This window comes from Musca autumnalis, unplaced genomic scaffold (assembly GCF_047663935.1).
Source record: "Musca autumnalis isolate F117 unplaced genomic scaffold, ASM4766393v1 scaffold_3, whole genome shotgun sequence".
Classification (NCBI taxonomy): domain Eukaryota; kingdom Metazoa; phylum Arthropoda; class Insecta; order Diptera; family Muscidae; genus Musca; species Musca autumnalis.
The window spans coordinates 90,163,076-90,186,951 of NW_027411866.1; the positions used below are offsets into that span (position 1 = coordinate 90,163,076).

General features: G+C 36.9%; 1 protein-coding gene across 1 annotated transcript; it reads right to left on the reverse strand.

The window, feature by feature from the left end:
* Nucleotides 1-2,586: 2,586 nt before the first annotated feature.
* Nucleotides 2,587-8,325, reverse strand: LOC141398249 (uncharacterized). The gene has a single exon (XM_073975524.1). The coding sequence runs from the start codon at nt 8,323-8,325 to the stop codon at nt 2,587-2,589; it is 5,739 nt and encodes a 1,912-aa protein (XP_073831625.1).
* Between the last annotated feature and the right edge of the window lie 15,551 nt (nt 8,326-23,876).

Genomic DNA, 23,876 nt, shown 5'->3' on the forward strand with positions numbered 1-23,876 from the left:
TACCTCTGCCTTTCGGTAGGCCCGTCGGAGATTAAGGGGTGCTCTGGTTCAATGGCGGTGCAGGTGCGGATACTCCTACGTAGGGAAATGGTATTGGTTCGAACCTCATTGTTGGTAGAGGTCAGCACGGCCTTTGCGATGAAGGGCTTGATTTTATATTCGTCACCCTCCCCCAAGGGACCGCCAAGCATGATGGCGCTGTCCGCGTTGTTGGGATGTATCTGCACGCGGACGTTGATCCCAGGTTCAATCATTTCTGGGAAGAGAACAGGACCTCCGCCGTCATCTTCATCCAGTACTTGGATGTTGTGTCAAGGGGGTGCATAAGTGTGTGGTGGGGCAAGTGACAGGCATAGCATCCCTTTTTCCCTGGGCAGTTCGACACCAAGTTCCCTATTCCCAGGCAGTTGAAGCAGAAAAGTGACGAGTTGGGCGACATTTGTAGAAACACCCTGCAATGACGCAGTGCATGCCTGGTGTCGCATAGGGGGAACATGTATTGATCGTTGTAACTCATCTGTAAATGAAAAGAAGAATTAATTTTGGGGGAAGTATTCCATGACTACTTAGTGGGTAAGACAACATTGCCTAGCCTATAGAGCAAGAATTATTCGGACCTATGGAGAAGGACGAGCTTAATGACCGGTCGAGAAACTACACCGCTCTGCGTTCTTAGGTCCACCACTCTTACGTGCCTGTCGGGACCCTTGTACAATTTTCCGATTCTTGAACAACTTGACGTTTTGCTCCCAATCTCCTCCGGCTCGTCGAGGGAAAGCAACGACCCCCCTATGAGAAAGTGGCCTTGGTTAAGGGCGGCCAAGTCGTCAATATTGTTGGTTAAGGGTGTAAGGGGCCTGGAGTTGATGCAACTTTCTATGTTACCCAGAATCGTGGCGAATTCCTCGAAGGTGTGCCGTATCTGCCCAGATATCTTCTTTAATTGGCTCTTACAGCTCTTCACCCCCGCCTCCCAAAGGCCACCCATGTGCGGTGCGAAGGCAGGGATGAAGTGTCACTACAATCTTTGAAATCCATGTTTTGTTATAACTTTGTCTTTCAGCTCGAAGAAAATTTTCGTCAAATTGGCACGAAGCTAATGATCAAAAAAAGGCAGGGGTAGACAGATCACTAAGCGGCTCCAGGTGGAAGGACTTAGTGACGAAACAAACAAACAAGCAAATGTATCCCTTGGAGATACGACAACCACGGCCATTATAATTCTTAATTTCGACAGGGCTGGCGAAGTCTGTTCGATGATGAAAAATATTTGCAAGTTCTTGCAACTAATTGCAAGTACTTCTCAGTTTTCTTTTACTGAACACGTTTGTTATCGTACATCATTTTGTAAATTTGTACACTTTTTTGGGTTATCGTACATACCTAATGTTAGCTGTATACCCCTGTGATGTTTTGTTGGTGGACATACAACGCAGAAAATCTGCTTTGATATGCCAAAATGCTGGGACACCTCTCGTTATATGGCAGTAAAAGTGTGGTGCTTAGGCGTCCATTAGCCCGAATGAGCAAGTCCGTATCAATGAACGGGTTAAGCGATGTAAGAGGTAGAGCTGGCAAAAAACCGATGACACTATAGATAATATTGATTATTATTCAAAAATTCAATATCGATAGATAGTTTTGCCTATCGATATTATCGGAATAAAAACCCCTAACCTGAAATCCATTGAAATAAATAGAAATTTCGCTGCTTTTCGGTTATGTGTGTGTAAGAAAGTAAGTCCGTAGTCACAAGTACACATTTTTCGGTGAAATATAATGTATTTTTTTTTAATTTTTTATAAAATAAAAGCAGTTGTTTATTATCCTTTACATTTCTGTGAACTACTTTTGCATAATTTCAAGAAAATCATTGACATTTCCGGCATTTTCATCTCCAAATAATTGGCGATGACAACTTAACGATAATATCGATAGCAATCGATATCTTAAAACATTATATCGAAAATATCTAATGTTGGGAATATCGATGGTTTGCCAGCTCTAGTAAGAGGGCTGCCATATTCTAGTTTTCGACCGTTAATGCTACACTCATATTCGTTTATGTGAGTGGAACCCATTGCTCTATTTAGATCAGACGTGACCAAAAAGAGAACAGCCCAAAATGTGAATGTGCTCTTTCTATGCATTCGGGTCGTGTGTGTGTAAATTGCCGAAAAACTTCGGCACCGCTGTGTCAAAGAAGAACACATTTGATTTAGATGCTGCCTGTTGCAGTCGGAGAACTTACTAGAAGCCTGGTTAGTTCCTTTTGAGAGCACACCAAAGACGTTTGTGTTCTTTTTTATAATGGTTTATTGTGAATTCAGTTTTAATGTAGTTTTACAGGTTGATATGAATTAAAGCTTATGGTAATGAAAATTTAATTGTTAATTGGTATGATGATGGATGTACGAATTTAGTATTGGTGAATTGAAAAGATGATGAAATTTGATGAAAGGGTGAGTGAGTGGGTTGGTAGGTAGTGGCTTCAAAATTGTATGAACGCACGGCTTCTCTTCTCCCGAACAACTGACAAAAATTCAAATGATGAAATAGATTTTGACATTTACATGTCAAAGATGGTTAGTTATTTTCAACGGCGGTAATGTTACCCCTAATCGGCGGCAACATTCCCCCCTCCGTAAGCGGGTCCAGTTCTCCCGCCTTACCTTTCTCTCTATTGCCGACGTCCAACACAGCTATCTTGGAAACAGGGCGGTGTACAATGCCATTCTTAGTCTGGACCGTGGCACGTCCGACTTGACCATCCTTCGCAACGATACGGTCTATTACAACTCCTCTAAGCCAGCAGTTTCTAGGTTGGTGCTCGTCCACAATGAGAACCACATCTCCTATGTCAACTGGTTTCTGTCTCTCAAACCATTTACTTCGTCTTGTAATTATAGGTGCGTATTCTTTCAGCCAGCGCTCCCAGAAACGATTTGCGAACGCCTGGACTTGGTTCCATTTCTCTCGTAGATTGGTATCCTTCGTAAAAATTGGTTTGTAACCCGTAGATGAGCCAAGCAGCAGGTGGTTGGGGGTTAAGGCTTCATCGTCCTCTGACTCTAGGGATACAAACGTTAATGGTCTTGAATTTATTATAAATTCCACTTCAATTAATGCGCTTCTCAATGTCTCGTCATTAAACTTATTATTCGGATAGGCTTGATGTAGCACGGTCTTCACTGATCTCACAAGCCGCTCCCATGCTCCACCCCTATGTGGAGCTGCCGGAGGATTGAAGTACCATTTAATGTCGTCGAAACTCCTTGCTAATTCGCTTTCGCTGAGCCTTTGAAGTTCTTCTCGTAAAATCCTTTCTGTGGCCTTAAAGTTGGTGCCGTTATCGCTATAGATTACCCTTGGGTAACCACGTCGTCCAATGAAATTCCTTAGGCACATTATACATGATGACGTATCTAGGCTATGAGCGACCTCCAAATGTATGGCGCGCGTTGTCATGCAGGTGAATATTACACCCCATCTCTTCTCTGATCTTCTTCCAAATGTTACTATCATGGGACCGAAGAAGTCGATGCCGGTATAGGTGAAGGGCTTTTCGTAGGCTCCTAGCCTACCTTTAGGAAGAGACCCCATTAAGGGTATCTTGGGCGATGCTGTTGTTATCTTGCAATGTTGACAGTTCTTCCTCACGGTTTTGTATAAAACTCGCAATTTCTGTATGTGGTACTGACCCTTAAGAGAGTTGATGACGGTTTCGTGCGAAACATGGTGGTACTTCTCGTGGTAGTGCTTGATGATCAACGAAGTTACTTTGTGCTTCGGTGGTAACACAATGACATCTACATAACCTCTCAAATGTTCGGTGCGACCATGTATCTTGATGAGACCATCCATTTCGTCTAGAAATATATCTAAACCTCTTAGTGGTGAATCACTTTCAATACGCTTACCTCTCTTCAGGTTGTAAATTTCTATGGGAAATACATCTAACTGGGCTTGCTTTAACAGAACTGTTTTTGCTTGACATATCATCTCATGGGAAACTTCGTCTGGTTTTCTTTCTCCTCTGGATGACGCCCTCAGTTTCTTCATATACAGAAACCACTTTGCAGTGGCTCTGTACAGTCTTCTCCAATCAGAAAAATAGTCGATATTAATAGTAGTTGTGTGCTCCTTAGTGTGCACCTCCAAATAGTATGTTCTAATTTCTGTTGTGTCCGCTGTTCCACGATCCTTACATCGTGGCCAGTTGTCTTCACTCTGTAACAGGAAATCTGGTCCGGAAAGCCACAATTCGGTGTTTGCTTTCGGGTTATCTTTCGTGGCTAAGTCCGCTGGATTATGTTTACTTGGCACCCATCTCCATTGTCTTGCGTGTGAGTTTTCTAGAATCTCGCCGACACGGTGCATAACGAAGGGACGAAACTTTCTTGGGTCCATGCGTAGCCAATGCAATACGGTCTTAGAATCACTCCAATAAATGCAAGAGTCCACAGGAATACGATCAATTTCTTTGATTTTCGATGCGAGACGAATTCCTAGTACTGCAGCCTGCAGTTCGAGCCTTGGTATGGATACTGGTTTTAGTGGTGATACCTTACTTTTGGCCATCACCAGGGCTATTGAAACTTGATCTCGTTTTTTGATTCTCAAATAACATATTGCTGCATAACCAAATTCTCCTGCATCCACGAATATGTGCAATTGTATCTCGTCCGCTTCTTGAAGATGGTCGGAATAGCAACGGGGAATTTCTAGTGCGGCTATAAGCGGTAATTTTCTTTTCCATTTCTCCCACTTCTCAGCTAGGTCTCTGTTCAATGGTTCATCCCATTCGATTCCGGAACGCCATATCTCTTGGAATAGTATCTTCAAATCTATTGTATATAAAGATGCGAATCCCAGTGGATCGTATATGGACATCAGTACCTTTAACACTTCTCTCTTGGTAGGTATTATTTCTTGGTCCAATATTCTTCGCTCCAACTTTGGGAATTTAAAAATATACTGGAATACGTCCTTACTAGGATCCCAATGAACTCCTAGAATCTTTTCAGTACAGCCCAGCTCTCTTGGGTTCTGAGTGGAACTCTTGTTTTCGTGCAGATGGTCCAGTACAGCTTGTGAGTTGGATGACCAGTTTCTAATCTTAAAACCGGCTGAAGCATGTATTTGCGATATTTGATCAGCTAAGCGTTTGGCATCCTCCTCGTCGTCTACGCTGTCTATCAGATCGTCGACATAGTGATACTTCTTTATAGCTTCCACTGCTCTCGGATATTTACCCTCGAAACGATCTGCATTTTTGTTTCGTATGAAATGTGCGATACATGGTGCAGCATTCAGGCCGAATGTCAATGCTTCCATTACGTAATGTCCCGGCTCTGGCTCACCCTCATTCCACCACAGAAATCGCTGCGCATGATAGTCTTCATTTCTAATTCGTATTTGGTGGAACATTTCGGCTATGTCTCCACATATGGCAACTTTGCCGACTCTAAACGTCAAGAGAATGTCTAATAATGATGTTAGCAGATCCGGACCGGCGAGCAGGAAGTCGTTGAGTGAAACTCCATTCGTCTTGGCTGCTGCGTCCCACACTAATCTGGCTCTATCAGGCTTGTTTGGATTGCAGGTAATGAAGATAGGTAAATACCAAACACGAGACTCACTTCCGCCTATTTCGTCTTCATTCAGCTTACGTGCATATCCTTTTTCTATTAGATTGTTAAACTCTTTCGTTACCTTTATTTTTAAATCACTGTCTTTATCCATTTTTTTCCGTAGACATACTGCTCTCTTATATGCAGTCCCATAACTATCTGGCAATGTTACTTCTTCACTACGCCATGGTAAACCCACTTCAAATCTGCCATCTATGTATTTCGAGGTGGCATCAAGTACTGAGAGAGCCTTTTCATCTTCTGTTGAGTGGATAGTCTTACTGGGTGACGATTCAAGTGCATACATTCTATTCAATGCTTCATGTATCTTCTCGTAGTTCCCCTCACACTCACACAAATGGATATTTACCTGGTAGTCTTTTAAGTTTGTGTTTACGTTGCCTTGTACAGCCCAGCCTAAACGTGTCTTCGTTGCAATGGGACAGTCCCAGGGACCTTCACATATCTTCAATGGAACAGCCAAATTCCAATTGTCCGCTCCAATTAGTATTGTTGGTTTCACCTTTTTATATGATGACAATGGAATCGATGATAAATACGGGTATTTTGCTTTTATCGAATCCGCGTCCAGTGACTGCAGCGGTAGCGACAAATTCCTTACTGTATGGACACCCTTCAACTTAAACATGGGCTTGGTTGCTGGATTGGATACACTTACACTTTCTACGTACAATGACTCCACCGTTCGCTTTGTTTCTCCTGTCCACTTCAGGCATATTGTTTCTTCTTTGCCGCGTAGATTCATTGCGTTGAATATGTCTTCTTCCATCAATGTTACTGATGAACCTTCGTCCAGGAATGCATATGTGTCTATATATTTACCTTCTGCATGAACTCGAATTGGTAATATTCGGAAAAGACTTGCATCGTTTTGTACTTGATGAGAATGTACATTTCCAACATTTGCTTCACTTTTCTGTTCACGATCGTTCATGTTCGTTGTGGCCGCTGCCGCCTCATGAAGTAGTGGATGATGTTTTTCTTTACATCCATTAATTCCACACTCTCTGTCGACGAAGCATTTTCGACGATGTGATCCTAAGCATCTTGTACATACTCGATGTTCACGAACAATTGCCCACTTTCTTTGGCTGGACAATTTTCCAAACAATGAACACTTTGACAGCTTATGTCCTACACTCTTACATGAGAAACATTTCATATTTACTGGTGTGTCCTCTGTATGTGTGTTCAAAGTCACATTCTTCTTTGAGAACACTGGGGTGGCTACTTGAGACGCAGCCATTGCTATAGTGTACAGCCATTCACTAAAACTCTTCAGTACTGGTACACCTATCGGCTTCTGCGTCATCGCCCACTGTAGTTTGTAATTATTCGACAATTTGTCCAACAACTCTCTTACCAACATTGGATTGTTGAGATGTGCCTCCAGTTGGCATGCTTCTATAGTCGAGCAAATGTTTCTCACACACATTGCAAAATCAATTATCGCTTCCAGCTTATCCTTTGGTGGTGGCATTTGTCGAGCCTTGTCTATCATGCGATCCAATATTAGTTCTGGCCTTCCAAAATACATTCGTAACGTGTCAATTATTTCCGGCACCATTTGTGGCAGTAACAGTTTGTTACGAACCATTTCCCTTGCTCTTCCTTTTAGGCACTGCTGCAAACGAATCAAATTCTCTGCGTTTGAATATCCACCTATGGAAGTACTGTTTTCGTAACTGCTTATAAAAATGGGCCACTCTTCTGGATCTCCATTAAATGGGGGTAACTCTTTTGGTAGTATCTGCCTTGCAGATAATTGTTGTGGTGTTGGCTGATTAATTGTAACATTATTACTTGGGAATACAACTTGCTGAAACGACAAAACATTATTATTATGTTGAGCATTTGGTAACTCGCCACGTTGCTGCATGATTTCATATTTTCTTTGTAGAAACTGTTGGTTTAATTTTCTCTCTTCTTCTAGAAACTGCAACTCCAACGTTCTCTTTTGGTTGGTAACATCATTGTATTCTGTGTTGACAGTATCACTTTGTTGTTGGCCATTTGCTGGACAATAATACGATGTATGTTGCTGCAACATTGTTGATGGTTGATTTTGTGTAACGTATATTTCGTTTGCGCTTGAGCATGATCTTGCTTGTTGAACGAACTGTTGTTGTTGTTGCACACCCGTTGCTTTCATTACGCCAATGCTTGGTGTGCTGCTTTTTGTTGATGACGTCATTATTCCCCCGCTGTACGTGTTATGCGGCGATGAAACAATCGTTGTCAATAACTGCTGTTGTCCCAATGGGACTGTTGATACTACCCCACTGCATATTGGTGGATAGATTGGCATTGTTGCTTGACTATACAAAGATGTGCTACTTCTGTCGTCGCCACTTACCCTTGTATATTCTTGTGTTTGTGTCGATGCTGCATTAGTACTTGTATCTGCTGCCACTGGTGTTGAACGTTGTTGTACATTACTGTCGGACGATATGGTAAATGCACCTCCTTCCATGGCTGCAATCGTCTGTATTTCCAATGCTGAGGAATCTGATACAAACTCCGGTGGTGTACTGTAGTTCTGAAGTGGTGGTGACAACTCCTGGGTCATGTTCACACACGATTCGCAATTCCAATCGAGGTTCTGTATTTCGTCACCTACCTTTGCACAATCGTAGTGGCACCAACCGTTGCAGGTGTCACACCGAACCATTCTGTCGTTATCCACTTTTCGGCACATAACACAGCTTCGAGTTTTCTTTTTTGCTGGCATCTTGCACTTTCCTTCTTACTGACCTGTTTGAATTCCTTTTCCTTTTAAGGCTTCTTCAGACAGTCAGGATCTCAATTCCTGGGATATCTTCTAGTCCAATCTTGACGATGTCAATCAGGAACTTTCCATATAATTTTGAAGAATTGTTGCAGTCGGAGAACTTACTAGAAGCCTGGTTAGTTCCTTTTGAGAGCACACCAAAGACGTTTGTGTTCTTTTTTATAATGGTTTATTGTGAATTCAGTTTTAATGTAGTTTTACAGGTTGATATGAATTAAAGCTTATGGTAATGAAAATTTAATTGTTAATTGGTATGATGATGGATGTACGAATTTAGTATTGGTGAATTGAAAAGATGATGAAATTTGATGAAAGGGTGAGTGAGTGGGTTGGTAGGTAGTGGCTTCAAAATTGTATGAACGCACGGCTTCTCTTCTCCCGAACAACTGACAAAAATTCAAATTATGAAATAGATTTTGACATTTACATGTCAAAGATGGTTAGTTATTTTCAACGGCGGTAATGTTACCCCTAATCGGCGGCAACACTGCCAATGCAGCGTTTTTCAATTCACATAAACACTCTCTATACTCTCTCTCATATTTGTTTTCATCACTCAGTTTTTATTATCCCTTCTACACTCTTGTATTTATTACCTATGTCCCCTTAAGGTGCGCCTGAACTAACTCTAAATGAAAGCTGCTTCCACCTTGGAAGTTTTTCAGAATTCTGAAACTACAAAGTTAAAATGTTTTTTTAATAAATCGCGGTCGAAATTCACATTTGTATGGATTTTACGTTTTTGTATGGATTTTGTGTTTTCGATAAGACTCTAGGACTCTAGAAAATCGTATAGCTTTAAAAGTTCTCTACCAGATTGGCTTCTACAATTTTTTTTAAGGTTGGTTGTACCATTTTTGAGATATTGAATTCAAAATGGGACAATACACTGACTGTATCGCCTCCTTATAAAACAACGTCATGTACGATGCGCTTTAACTAACTTTAAATAAAAATCGCTTACACCTGGAAAGTGTTTGCGGATTCTGAAACAAAAATGTTCATAGATGAGAAAAATCCAAAAGCAAGAAGCGGTCAAGGTTCACATTTTTAGGTTTATTTTAGGTTTTCGCATTTTTGCTTAGTTGTGAAAATTCTTTACAAGATTGGCTTTCGCAATTTGTTCATAGCTTGTACCATTTTAATATATATAAATTTAAGTTGGGAAATTTCAGTCATGACATTGTTTTATAAGGAGACGATGCAGTCAGGGAATTGTCCCAATTTATACTTCTGTATCTCAAAAATGATAAAACCTACGAAAATATCATAGAGGACAATCTTGTAGATAATTTTTACTGCTACAACATTTTATTTAGTTCTATTTTGATAGGGCTTGCGGTTTCCCAGAAAAATCGCGAAAGACTAAAAATCCTAAAAATGTGAACATTGACCGCGATTTATTTTATTTAATATTTATTTATTTTAAATGCGGTTCGTCGATTTTTTTTTGTGAAAATTCTGTACAATATTGGCTTTTATGATTTGTTCCTAGGTTTTACCATTTTTGTGATAAACCAGTTCAGGTCACATTCTTAGTTTTTTAGGTTTTCACGATTTTGCTTGAAACGCTATTGGTATAAATAGTGTAATTTTCATATGCATCTCTTGGGTCTTGTCCAGGATTTGCCGCAGCTTAAATACCCGGTCAATGCGCCGTGGTCGAACTTGTATGGAAAGAAAGGTACCCCTGATTTCTGGCATTTTTGGGGTCTTCACCACATCTTTCAATGAAATTGGCTATCGGTATTCCCTAGTGTAAGAAAGCCTTCTTTTTTGATGGGGTTTCCATATAATAGTACCGCCAGATTTTCGGAATTTAGGTTTTATATAAATTATTGGTTCGAAATGACAGAAATGCCACTTAATCTGTCTGGGGTGTAGGCAACCTCCAGAAATTTGTCGATTAATATAGGTCCACACTTTGATGTTTCCCCATAAATCGGTACCGCCCAATATTCGGTATTTTTAGGGTTCTAGCCGTAATAATCATACAAAAAAAAAATGTATCACCTGCCCATTTGAAAAAATGACAAAAAGCCCCTGAAAGGTATCCTTAGTAATTTGGGAACTAGTTCTAAAGATACGGAAAGATGCCGCTGATATTTTGAAAAAAGAATCTTTAGGCTACTACTGATCTTCAAAACAAAATTTCGTTGGGGGGAAAGAGGAGAACACAACTAAAACTTTACATGAAATTTAATTATACTGAAGAAATTACGTTACAAAAGTCTTTCAGTCAACACGCGTATTCAATAATGAATCTAAAAAATTAACAAACACAAAACTGCATAAAAATAAATTAATACATAGTTTTCAATATTCGAATTAAGTTTGGTCAATATAGAGCTCATCTAGTTTGATATTAATATTTAACTTTCACCTAACTTTTTGCCAGGTCTAAAGCTGCATTGGCATAACCCAATTATTTCGTTGACCATATGCTTTAGTCGTTCGCACAATATCCCTGACAATATCTTGTAAGCAATAGGGAGAATACTTACGCCCCTATAGTTAGAGCACACAGTCTTATCTTCATTCTTGTGGACTGGACACAGGATGCACAGGTTCCAATCGTCGGGTAAGCGTTCTTCTTGTCAAATAGTGCTAAACAGCTGATGCATACACATCAGCGAGTAACCTACAGGTTTGAACAGCTGGGCTGATAAGCCTTCGGCTCCAATGACCTTATTATTCTTCAGCCGGTTTATTGTTGTCTTTACTCGATATTGGTCGAGCGGTATACCATCAATACCATATTCTGGGATTAGATCTTGTAATGTACCTTTACCCACTTCGACCTGTTTTTTATTTTGGTTTCAATGCAAGGCAAAAGTTTAAAATGTTCCAATAGTCATTCAACTAATCATATATTGAAACATTACACTTCAAAATATTAAACTAACATCTGATTGTTTAATAGTTGAAAATCCATACCTTGAAAAAAGCTCGCCCACGATACATAGCAGTTAGCAGGTAATCCAAGTATTTATTTCTGTTCCTTCTTTTTGGTTCACTTTCACATCATTCGTCACACAGTCACACTTATTTTTGAGCTCGAGTCGTCATAGAATTGGGGAAGGGTTCATTGTTTCAATTCAAAGAACTAAGAGAACTGATGAGTCCAAGTGGCGTTGGACGAAACTAGTATTCTCTGCCATCCCCTAAAGTAACCAATTTCAACTACATTCCACTTTAAACATGTTGTTTTTAAATTTGAAAACACCAAATATGAGATTAATCTTGACTTACTTAGTAAGTAACCCATGAATATTTATTTAACACTCAAACTTTTTAATACAACTTTTATTTTGTTTCGCTGTTTCACACAATGTTTACAAGTAAAAAAATTAGATCACATTAATTTGACAACTTTAAAAAATGATATCAAGCTATCTCAATTTTCACTGTTATGTTTTGATCTGTGATTCTGATTCCGTGGTGACTTCAGTCTATAGTTCGAGTAGTAAAGGTTCGACACCCGGCTAACAAACAATTTGTCTGACAAAGATTGGATATTCTATCAATAACATATAAAAGCAAATATCAAAGAACTTAGATATATTTTATACAATTTTGAAACAAATACGGTTTTTGCATCTTTTATAAAGATGATGATGGCAATGAATCTTAATATCTTCCGCATCCAAACGTCTACAACTTCAGTACTAATTGGCTGCAACCGTGTTTTAAGAGACTGAATGTGGCAATATTGATAGCTAGATAGTTTTCTACGTTTTTACGCAAATATCAAATTATCAGAAAAATTATCTGTATATTTCATCATCATAAGCTTTACAGTTAAAAACCTAAAAGGATTTCTGGTAGACTGAGAATCGTTTAAGCCTAACCTAAAACTGTCAAAAAATGTCTGATGAAGTTTATGTTGCCTTATAAGATGCTGCCTTTACATCAGCGTCGCCCAAGAATTTCCATCAATGTTTTAGTATGCGTGTATGTATGAGTGAAGAAAACAACAACCACATGATGTTTATTGTTGTTTTCATACAACTACACTGTAAGTGAGATAGAGAACCAAATGCAAAAACAACTTAGTGGGCGCCCTCTCTATACTGACTTTGCAAAGAAGCGCGTCCCTGCTTTACATACACTCTAACCTCGAACTCATCTAGAATCGTAACCTCTAAGAAGCCACATTAATACCATAAGAAATGTTCCGTACAAATGATGACGATGCGATCGCATATGCATAAAAACAAACTCTGTAGTGCCACAGTGATAGATTCCAATATCAACAACCATTTCTATGCATGAGATACCCTCTTGCAACTATAGATACAAAATACGTAATTTTTGCAACAAGAAAGAATGCAACGTGAATCTACCTCATCTAATGATATCTGATCATAAACTGACGTAAGACTCCAGATGTAACATATCTAAGTATAAATTCCAATATAATCAATTAGAACGAAATATATTTTTTTGAGTAAACTGCTTGTGTGCATTCGTTAATGTCTCACCAACGACTGAGCGCAAGAGAATAAAAAACAAACGAAATGAAATTGACGCTAGAGTCCTGTTTTGTTCATCATTGTTCCAGAATATTTGGATCATTGTAAGAGACAGTTCTCCGTATGAATTTACTTTCTTTTTTCAGCAGCAGCAACCATCAATGTGAATGCAGGAGGCCTTCTTGGGTCCAGTGTTGATGGTAACTTGTGTAAACAGCTGATATCGGTTTGATCTATTATTGCTATCTTACATTGATTACTCTTCACAAGTTCTCACTAGCGTGGAGAATATTACTGCCGCTTAACAATTATAAGTAAATTAATTAAAGTAATGTACTCGGTTGTATTATGATCTCTTATTACGTGTTGGCAAAAAATAAAGAAAACAAAAGAAGAAACAAAGACACATACTTCTGTACATACATAATATGCACGTAAATTTGTAATCGATTTGTTCTTTTTTGTATCTTTGTTTTGTACAAGCGCTTCTGCTTTTTGTTAGAAGAAGCAAGACTTTTTTAAATATGAACCCCTTAAGGGCTGCTCATGATTTTTTTGTTTGTCATAAACTTTACTGCAATAAAATACATGTGTATGTATTTCTTTCTTTCATCTGAAAGAGCGCATCTTAGACTACTATTTTTGTGGACGTTTTAAAAACGTAATAATCTTGTCTTTAAGCGAAGCAGAACTTTAAAAAATCTATTAAAAATGCGAACTGTCAAAGTCAATATATCGATTTTAACGAAAAATTACGTTTAAAGACATGGTTTTAATATATTTAATAAGCTCACAAAAATATATGAAAATCGGTCCATTCGTTTTCGAGCTATCGTTGGCATCGACTTCAAAAAAGCTATTTCGCGTTTTAAGTTGAGCCACTACACACAAACGGGTTTTTCAATTTGAACGGTCACTTCAAAATAAGCAAACAATTTTTTTTGAAAGTGATAACTAGAGGTAACCCCTGTGACTATCTGTTGTGACTGCAGCTTACCGATGTCCAACGCCCAAAATGGTGGTCCGAGTCGATGTTTGCTCGGAACGATGTATGTCCCACACGCTCGATGAAAGTCTTCCATCTATCACAACGTGATAAAATTGGATTCTCATTTTTTGATCTGGCCTTATGAATGTCGAGATGCTGAAATCTGGTACTGCTAACTACCACGCTTTTTGCCGCTGCATAGTGTATTAACCTCATTCCATTGTCATATGTTTCACTGTGGGGACAGAATTTCCCGATTGTTGCGCTAAATATATTCTCCTTTTCAATTTTGGAATTAAAATCGCCTAGAATAATTTTAATATCATGGGCAGTATTTTGCTTTCATCCGTATTGTAGCAAGTTTTTCATTCATTGGGGTGAATCTGGAGACCAGAGTGGAATTCTGTAACTCATTTCTTGACTTATCGACAAAAGTCGGTAAAATTAAAATGCTTATAATATCGATAATTAAAGAAATGTTTCTGTAAGTTAACAACTAAAATGAAGCTGTCGCTAAGTCCTACCGATAGCAACAGTGCTGTCAAATTTTATTGATATTTTTCATTCATAATTTTCCGTTTTAATTTGATCTAAAAATGAGTTACAGAATTCCACTACAGATGTTTGAACCTCCAACCAACTAAGAATCCGCAACCAAACTCATTCATTATGGCATGGCAGCTATAATACAGTGTCAGTCGCAGATTTGTTGATCCTCGTTCTTAAAACGTTTGCGGGGGTCGTCAGAGGTTTATGGTTCTTTTCCTTTGTTTTTCATAATAAGTTGCATTTTGTAGGGACGCCTAACTCAAGTTTTTAACGTTTCTATGGGTGAACGCGCGGCACATGTTAGTTCACTACCTTTAACGGGTGTTAGAGACAGCTCTCCAGGTGACACCAGTGGCGTCAGTGTCCACATGAGATGCTATGTTAAAGCCGGTCAAAACGTAGCTCGGTATATTTCATGCCCGATGTCACGATGAAGTCGACATTATTACATTACATCTAATGTTTAATCTATTAAACTACATCTCACTTTAAAAACTTGTTGCTATAATATTTTAAACAACAAAACCGAGATTACCCTGAATGATTTTACTAATAATAATATTTCAAATGAATAATTGCACGGTATGTAATATGAAAGTAGTAGATAAAACAATTGTGTACTGCATATCACAGTAGTAAAGTTGCATCTCCCTAATGGCTTCTTTTAGTTTCTTTGTGATTGTCATTTTCATCAGACTACTTGCTATTTGTCGTCTTTTCTTCGTACACACACACTCCATTGAGTATAAAGAACGTACACAGTTGATTCGCTACTTCTTTCTCACAATCTACTCGAGTCTGCAAGTAAAGATTCAGTAAAACGTCGATAAACATACACATCAAATCTGGAACACCCGGCCACAAGTAAAGAAAACGCCACAATAGATGAAAAATAAAATCAAAAATGGAAATAAAATTAGGAAATATACCATTTTATTTATGAGTCATTAAACAGTGACAACAAACAACAAATAATCCCATCAAATTATCTATATATAAAAGATATTAGTGATAAGTATGTGAGTGACATGCATATCATCGCCCAGACGAAACCGAAAGCTGAAATTTTGACTGTGTGTTGCTGTCGGTGTGTAGGGGTGAGATAAGGCTAGGTTTTTGGAAATTCGACCTAGAAATTTCAAGTTTTTGAAGTTATTTTCCAAAAAAGACTATGAAAAATCATTAAAGGTTATGTCCAGAGTACTTACAAATAATCTAATGATAATGGATTAGCCCGGCTTGCCCTATATTATACTAGTCTTTAACGGCGTTGCCCTTATAGAGGTAAAAATCGGGGCATAGAACACTTTTCTTTGAAAATAGCTTTCAGAAATATTGTTAGCAATGTTTAGACCATGTTTGCTTTTACAAAAAAAAAAAAAAAAAAAAAACAAGTAAAAAAGCGTTAAGTTCGGCCGGGCCGAACTTTTCATACCCTCCACCATAAAATATTCTGAACTAAAATGGAATAATAAGTTTTCATTCCTGTCCCCAACTTTAAGTGGGTACGTTAAAATGTCAGATAATGTACATAAAATGTTTCATTCGGTAGGCCCTTTTTTTATGGTGCCTATATCTTACTATGTACGTTGACAATTTTTGGTGGGCTAGAAATTGGGATTTACCGTTATATAGGGGTTATAATAAAACATGGACCTATGTTGACAGTTTTTTATGGGAGCCTTTAATGTCAAATAACTCCTAATTCGGTTAAAAATTGTAGCTAGAATCCTCAAAATACCCAAAATCGGCACATAACGTGGGAACTTCAAATGTCATTAACAGCTAGTTCGGAGGTATGTGGGCTATACGAAGATATGAACTTAAATGAACAATTTTTGTTGGCTTTTAAATTTCAAATTACAGAAAGTTCGTCCAAAAATAAAGCTAAGGTACGGAAAATCGGGAGGTTTGTTTTGGGGCTATACCAAAACAGGGACCTACGTTCGGTTAAACATTTTAAGTAAAATGCTCAAAGTACCGAAAATCGGGAAGTATCGTTATATTGGGGCTATGTTGAAAATTGTTGATGCAGATGTGTGGTGACCACTACAACCTTCAAATGTAAAATTACAGTTAGTTCGGTTAAAAATTTTAGCTAAAATTGCCAATTACTGAAAATTGGGAGGTACCGTTATATGGGAGCTATATCCGAACATGGACCTATGTCGACAATTTTTTATGGAGAGGTGTTGTGACCGATAAGAACTTCAAATGTCAAATTACTGCTAGTTCGGTTTAATATTGTAGTTAAAATCATCAAATTACTGAAAATCGGGAGGTACTTTTATGTGGGAGCTTTATCAATACATCGACCTTTCTTGACAATTTTTGGTGGAGAGGTGTGGTGACCACTAAGAATTTCAAATGTCAAATGTTCAAATTACAGATAAATCGGTTAAAACTTGTAGGTAAAATTCTCAAAATACCGAAAATCCGTTATATGGGGATACCGAAATCCGTTATACCGAGGTACCGTTATATGGGGCTATACCAAAACATGAACCTACGTTCATAATTATTTCGAATATAAGTTTTTTGGTCACTAAGAACCCTAAATATCAAATTATAACTAATTCAGTCCAGAAATGTGAATTTAAAAATACCTGAAATGGGGCGATAACGTTATATGGGGGCTATTCCAAAACATGGACCTATGTCCACTAGTTATATAAGTTTATTGACATTTGAGAACCCTAAATGTCAAAATACCGTAAATCTGGGGTACCGTTATATGGGGGCTATACCAAAACGTGGACCGATATAGCTCATCATCAAACTTGACCTGCCTGCGAACAAAAGACGCATTTTCCCAAAATTTCAGGCAATTTTGGTGGAGAGGTGTGGTGTCCACTAAGAACTTCAAATGTCAAATGTTCTAATTCGGTTGTAGGTAAAAATCTCAAAATACTGAAAATCAGGAGGTACCGGCTATACCAAAGCATGTACCTATGTTCATAATTATTTCGACTATACGTTTTTTGGTCACAAAGAGCCCTAAATATCAAATTATAGCTAATTCGGTCTAGAAATGCGACTTAAATCGTCAAAATGCCTGAAATCGGGCGGTAACGTTATATGGGGGATATTCCAAAACATTGATCTATGTCCACTAGTTTTGTTATATAAGTTTATTGACACTTAAGAACCCTAAATGTCAATTTATAGCTAAATCGGTCTGAAAATGTAGCTAAAAACGTTAAAATACCGTAAATCGGGGGGTACCGTTATATGGGGGCTATACCAACACGTGGACCTATGTCCACAACTTTTGTTATATAAGTTAAGTGACGCTTAAGAGCCCTATATGTCAAATTAGAGCTAAATCGGTCTGAAAATGTAGCTAAAAACGTCAAAATACCGTAAATCGGGGGGTACCGTTATATGGGGGCTATACCAAAACGTGGACCTATGTCCACAACTTTTGTTATATAAGTTTATTGACACTTAAGAAACCCAAATGTCAAATTATAGCTAAATCGGTCTGAAAATGTAGCTAAAATCGGCAAAATACCGTAAATCGGGGGGTGCCGTTATATGGGGGCTATACCAAAACGTGGACCTATGTCCACAACTTTTGTTATATAAGTTTACTGACACTTAAGAACCCTAAACATCAAATTATAGCTACATCGGTCTGAAAATGTAGCTAAAAACGTCAAAATACCGCAAATCGGGGGTACCGTTATATTGGGGTTATACCAAAACGTGGACCTATGTCCACAAGTTTTCTTATACAAGTTTATTGGCACTTAAGAACCCTAAATGTCAAATTAAAGCTAAATCGGTATGAAAATGTAGCTAAAATCGTCAAAATTCCATAAATCGGGGGTACCGTTATATGGGAGCTATACCAAAACGTGGGCCTATGTCCACAACTTTTGTTACATAAGTTTATTGACACTTAAGAACCCTAAATGTCAAATTATAGGTACATCGATCTGAAAATGTAGCTAAAAACGTCAAAATACCGTAAATCGGGGGGTACGTCCTCAAGTTTTGTTGTATAAGTTTATTGACACTTAAGAACCCTAAATGTCAAATTATAGCTAAATCGGTCTGAAAATGTAGCTAAAAACGTCAAAATACCGTAAATCGGTGGGTACCGTTATATGAGGGCTATACCAAAACGTGGACCGATATAGCCCATCATCGAACTTGACCTGCCTGCAAGCAAAAGACGCATTTTCCCAAAATTTCAGCGTCCTATCTCAATGTTTGTGTAAAGTAAAGTAAAATAAGAAAATAGTATTGTGAATTCGCAAGATGATTTTTATTACACTAAGATTTTTAAATGTTCATTTTTTCTTAACCCTGGAACCAATCATCGACGCAAAGCGAAGTCTGGGTTTATGACTCGGATAGCTTAAGAATGGTATTTTCAACGACATGCATTAGTGGATGACTTAGTTGCGAGTAGATTTTCAATTGAACTATTTATCAAAGCTGCGTTCTCCCTTTGTTTCTTTTCGAATTTTGTATGAAAAATTTGTACAATATTCTTTCAAAATTAAACTACATGTTTTAAGAAACTCTCTTTGACATATTTCTTTACGGAACATTTTCTATATGTATTTTAAATTATACCCTTCGTGGTGTAATTGATCTATTGTATTTTCAAAAACTAATTTTACAGAGGATTATATTCCATAGGTGGATAAAACCCCATTAAAAAGTAACTTCAAAAATCCTGGGACCCGGAAGAAATAAATCCCGGGATTCGGGATTTGAGTAATACAGAAAATCAGAATTCGGGATTTGGGATCGACATCCCTGAATAAATCCCGCCTTTCAGCATCTACGATTAAGTATTAAACTAACATCTTGGCCTTCGGCATCGATGGCTTCTCATCCTACTCGTCAAATCCTTTGTTCAAAGGTAATATCGTTCCTCGTACGTTAAAACAATAAAAAAATGCTTTTACAATGAAATAATATTTGAATGCCAGAAGTTCATGTTTCATATTCAGTGAAAAAAGTTATCAAATGCAAATTTTCATTGCAAAATAGAAATTATACTATTTTTATGCAAACGTTTGTTGCTCCATTGGATCCACTTGAATACGACTTACTTCTCCTAACCATGAATGTCGTTTTACTTTATATCAGCTTTGTTCCCGTATTTTTAATAGTAAAACTCGTGTGTTATAACCCACCTTGCCATTGCTATCGAAAACGATATCGTTTTCGAATGTTTCTCGATAGTTTTGCGGATATTTTGTTAGAGAACAACACACGAGAATGAATTGAAAACGATTCATTCGTCGCTCAGTTTGTGGCAGGAAAATCTTCGATTTCGAATATCTGTAATAATATTATTAGCGAGCGAATTGACGATAGTTTTACGATAGTGGCGAAAATTTTTATTGGAGTATCCTGATGTTTCTGTTATGTGTTTTTTCGTCTTTTTTTTCTTGGTTATGTTTGCAATTCGATAAGTAACTGGTGATAAACATTCCTGTCTTTTATTTGGTAACATATGTTGTGTTTATAAACACTTATTGTTTGTATTATACGTAGCATTTACATCGACATTATTTGAAAAATGCAAAATGGGAATTTTATACAAACTACATAAAATTATTTTTTAAAATAAAAAATTTCGAAAGTAAAAAAGTTTCTAGAAACAAGTTTTCTTGTGAAGAAATAATATCGTTTTCGAACTTTTGGCGAACAAACGAAAAACACAAGAAAAATTATATTATATAACATTCGAAAAATATCAGCGACTGGTATGGTGGGAATCTTTTTAGGTGCGAAAGTCAAATTTCAAATTAAAATTTTTTGAATTCTATGTGGCGTATTCTTATTAAACGTAAATCCACATATTACTTATACGATAGTGTGAAACATTCTGCTAACAACCTATTGATTGACATCTGAGTTACAGCTTGTTAAAGCACTGAACATGTGTTATTTTATATTTAACTAGCAAAATGCCCGCTACTTCGTATGCGGAAAAGGAATAATATACAAATAAACAATATATAATATGATGAACAGTGAACATTTTGATGTACTAATATTTATTTGAATTGATATTTAATTTCATTTAAGTACAGTTCGTACACGTTTTGTTCGAATTTCAAAAAATACCTCTACATTTCAACAGCTGCCAACATTTTCAATTCCAGTCCATTCTTTATTAAACTGGTATGGGTATTTTGAACATTTTATCCACATTTTCCAACCGAATTTTGGGATTTTGTGATATAAAATGTAGAAAACATTTATTCAAAAGTTACCTTATATAACAGTTAATTTTTGAGACATTCTACATTAGCCGCATAGATTTTCCTTTTTCAAATGAACTTACTATAACATTCAGAATAGACAGCAAAAGTAAAAACAATTTTGTTGAAAAGATACGTTTGACTTGTTCAATGGTATTACATGTAAGGAACCTTTCATACATTTAAAGGTGGATTTAAATAAACATTCTGATCCTGATCCTCTGATCTCAGCTGTGATTCTCATAACAAATTTATTTGATCGATTCACACAATACCAGTGCTTCAATATTTAGTACATATTATTTAATACTTCTAGTACATTTATTGTACGACCACCTCTAACAATGAACCAATACCAAACTTATTGCAACTTTTTCACACACTAATTATTCACACACTAATTATATAACTCCAGCTTTAATGCTACACCCAACGCCAAATTTAATACCATTTAGTGCATTTCCTATTTCTCAATAAATCAGCCAGCCCTCAGCCTAATTTCAGAATGTCTATGCATTTCAAAAAATCATTATCTAAACACCAACACAAACCTCATAAAACAATTCGAAATTTCACCTTTATCCCTTCATGCAACACCAAACTGGTACTAAATTTAGTACTTATAATATGTATAAGTTTCAAAAATTACTTCCTTATATCCAAACCGCGATTTAGTATTTTTCGTATACATAATTTCCAAAATGTCCTCTCTATCTTCACTATAAACGCAAACTGCTATACTAATACCGAATTTCATAATTTCAGCTCTACCCCTTTACACGATAACAATTTGAACCAAATTCTGTACGTATATCCAGAACCTCAACCTTACACACCAACGGCGGCTATAATACCAAATTTCCGAATTCCAGCTCTATTCATAATACAATTAATACTTTTCGTATGAAAATACGAATTTTAATTACTATCTCCCACCACCTCTATCCGTTCACCCAAATCCAATTTGTACCAAATTTAGTACTTTTCGTACTCATAAGTATGAATTTCCAAAACTACCCCCATATCGCAATCCTACATTTCAACGGCAATCTAAATTCCAAATTTCAGGATTCAAGCTCTATCCCTTCACCCAAATCAAATTTGTACCAAATTTAGTACCATTTAGTACTTTTTGAACCCTACGATTTTCCAAAACTTCCTAAATTCTTCATTCCATCAGTAATCTATTTCCAAAATTTCAGGTTTCCTGGTCTATCCGGTCACCCAAATACAAGATGTACTAAATTTAGTACCATTTAGAACTCTTCGTGCACTTAAGTACCAATTTCGAAAACTACCCCCATATCTCAATCCTATACTCCGTCAGTAATCTTAATTCCAAATTTCAGGTTTCCAGCTATTTCCGTTAACCCAAATCCAAGTTGTACTAAAAATAGTACCATTTAGTACTTTTCGTTCACATAATTTACGAATTCCCAAACCTACCTCAATCTACACTCCAACAGTAATCTTAATTCCAAATTTCAGGTGTCGAACTTTATCCGTTCACCCAAATCCAAGTTGTAGTAATTTTAGTACCATTTAGTACTTTTCGTACACATAAGTACGAATTTCCAAAACTACCCCCATATCTCAATCCTATACTCCGTCAGTAATCTTAATTCCAAATTTGCGGTTTCCAGCTATTTCCGTTAACACAAATCTAAGTTGTACTAAATATAGTACCATTTAGTACTTTTCGTTCACATAATTTACGAATTTCCAAACCTATCTCAATTTTACACTCCAACAGTAATCTTAATTCCAAATTTCAGGTGTCGAACTTTATCCGTTCACCCAAATCCAATTTGTAGTAAATTTAGTACCATTTAGTACTTTTCGTACACATAAGTACGAATTCCCAAAACTACCCCCATATCTCAATCCTATACTCCGTTTGTAATCTTAATTTCAAATTTCAGGTTTCCAGCTCTATCTTTTCACCCAAATCCAAATTGTACTAAATTTAGTACCATTTAGTACTTTTCGTACACATGAGTATGAATTTTCTAAACCATTTCCTTTTATAAACACCACTTCCCAACCTTCATTTACATACCAAATTTAAAGTTTCTAGCTATATCCGTTCAAAATATACAACTGGTACTAAATTTTGTAACTTTAACACTTATAGGTCGAATTTCCAAAAACCCTTTGGCACATCTTTCTAACTCTCCATCAGTTACCCTCATTCCAAATTTCAGAATTCTTGCTCTTCCCGTTTGCCTAATACAAAGAGTACCATATTTAGTACCTTTTAGTACATTTCGTACCCTTCTAGGTCGAATTTCCAAAAACCCAGCCTTATCTCACGCCTATACACCAACAGCAACGCACAGTCAAAATTTCAGCTTTCTAGCTTCAGTGGTTTCGTCTGGGCGATGATATGCCAGTCAGTCACTCACTCACTCACTCAGTCATCACTAAGCTCTTTTATATATATAGATGACACGTTTTTCAAATGGTTTTAAAACTAAATTCGTTCGAATTACTACAAAACTTCTGCTTTGTTAAAACTACAATAACAGAAAGTATGGCAGTCTGATTTGGAAAAAAATTAATTGAAATTAAAATCCGACTTGTAACAAAAATTATTAGAAGAATGACATGTAAAGTTTTTGTAGATAAAATGTTGGCAGTAAAAAAATGCTCTCCTAATCTTTCATTTTTAATATTTTAATATTTTTTAATATTTTAAAATTTATTAAAAATGTTTTTAATTGACCACAAATCCACAGTGAAATACAAAACTATTTCCGTTTCTTATGTCGTTTTCTTTGCAATGTGGACAATGGAAAGAGATCATGAAAGAAAACAATTCGTACCACATTAAAGTTGTAGAATGTCCTTCATTCAGGCAGAAGAAAGTTTTTGTTTCCTTTGTTCCAAGACATCCACTCATGAAAATTCTTTCAAAGCAGCAGAAAACCGGCCACAAAGCGTTGTTTGCCAAGTCGTAAAACAATGCAGAATGTTTGTTCCTTTTGTTCCTACTTTATATTTCTTAGGATATACAGCTGCAAGAGTTTTTCAAAACCCACCCCTTTGTGAGCAAATGGCAATGATAGTTTTTGCTTTTTGAGCAAAAATAGGAAGAAATAAAACAGCGTCTAGACAAGCGTGAAGTAATATCCAATAAAAATTATGTATTTTTTTACTCAATTGAACAAAGCAAATGGGAGAAAA

Coding starts and splice junctions, on each gene's coding strand:
- LOC141398249 (XM_073975524.1), bottom strand. CDS start 8,325: ATGGTTCGGTGTGACACCTGCAACGGTTGGTGCCACTACGATTGTGCA.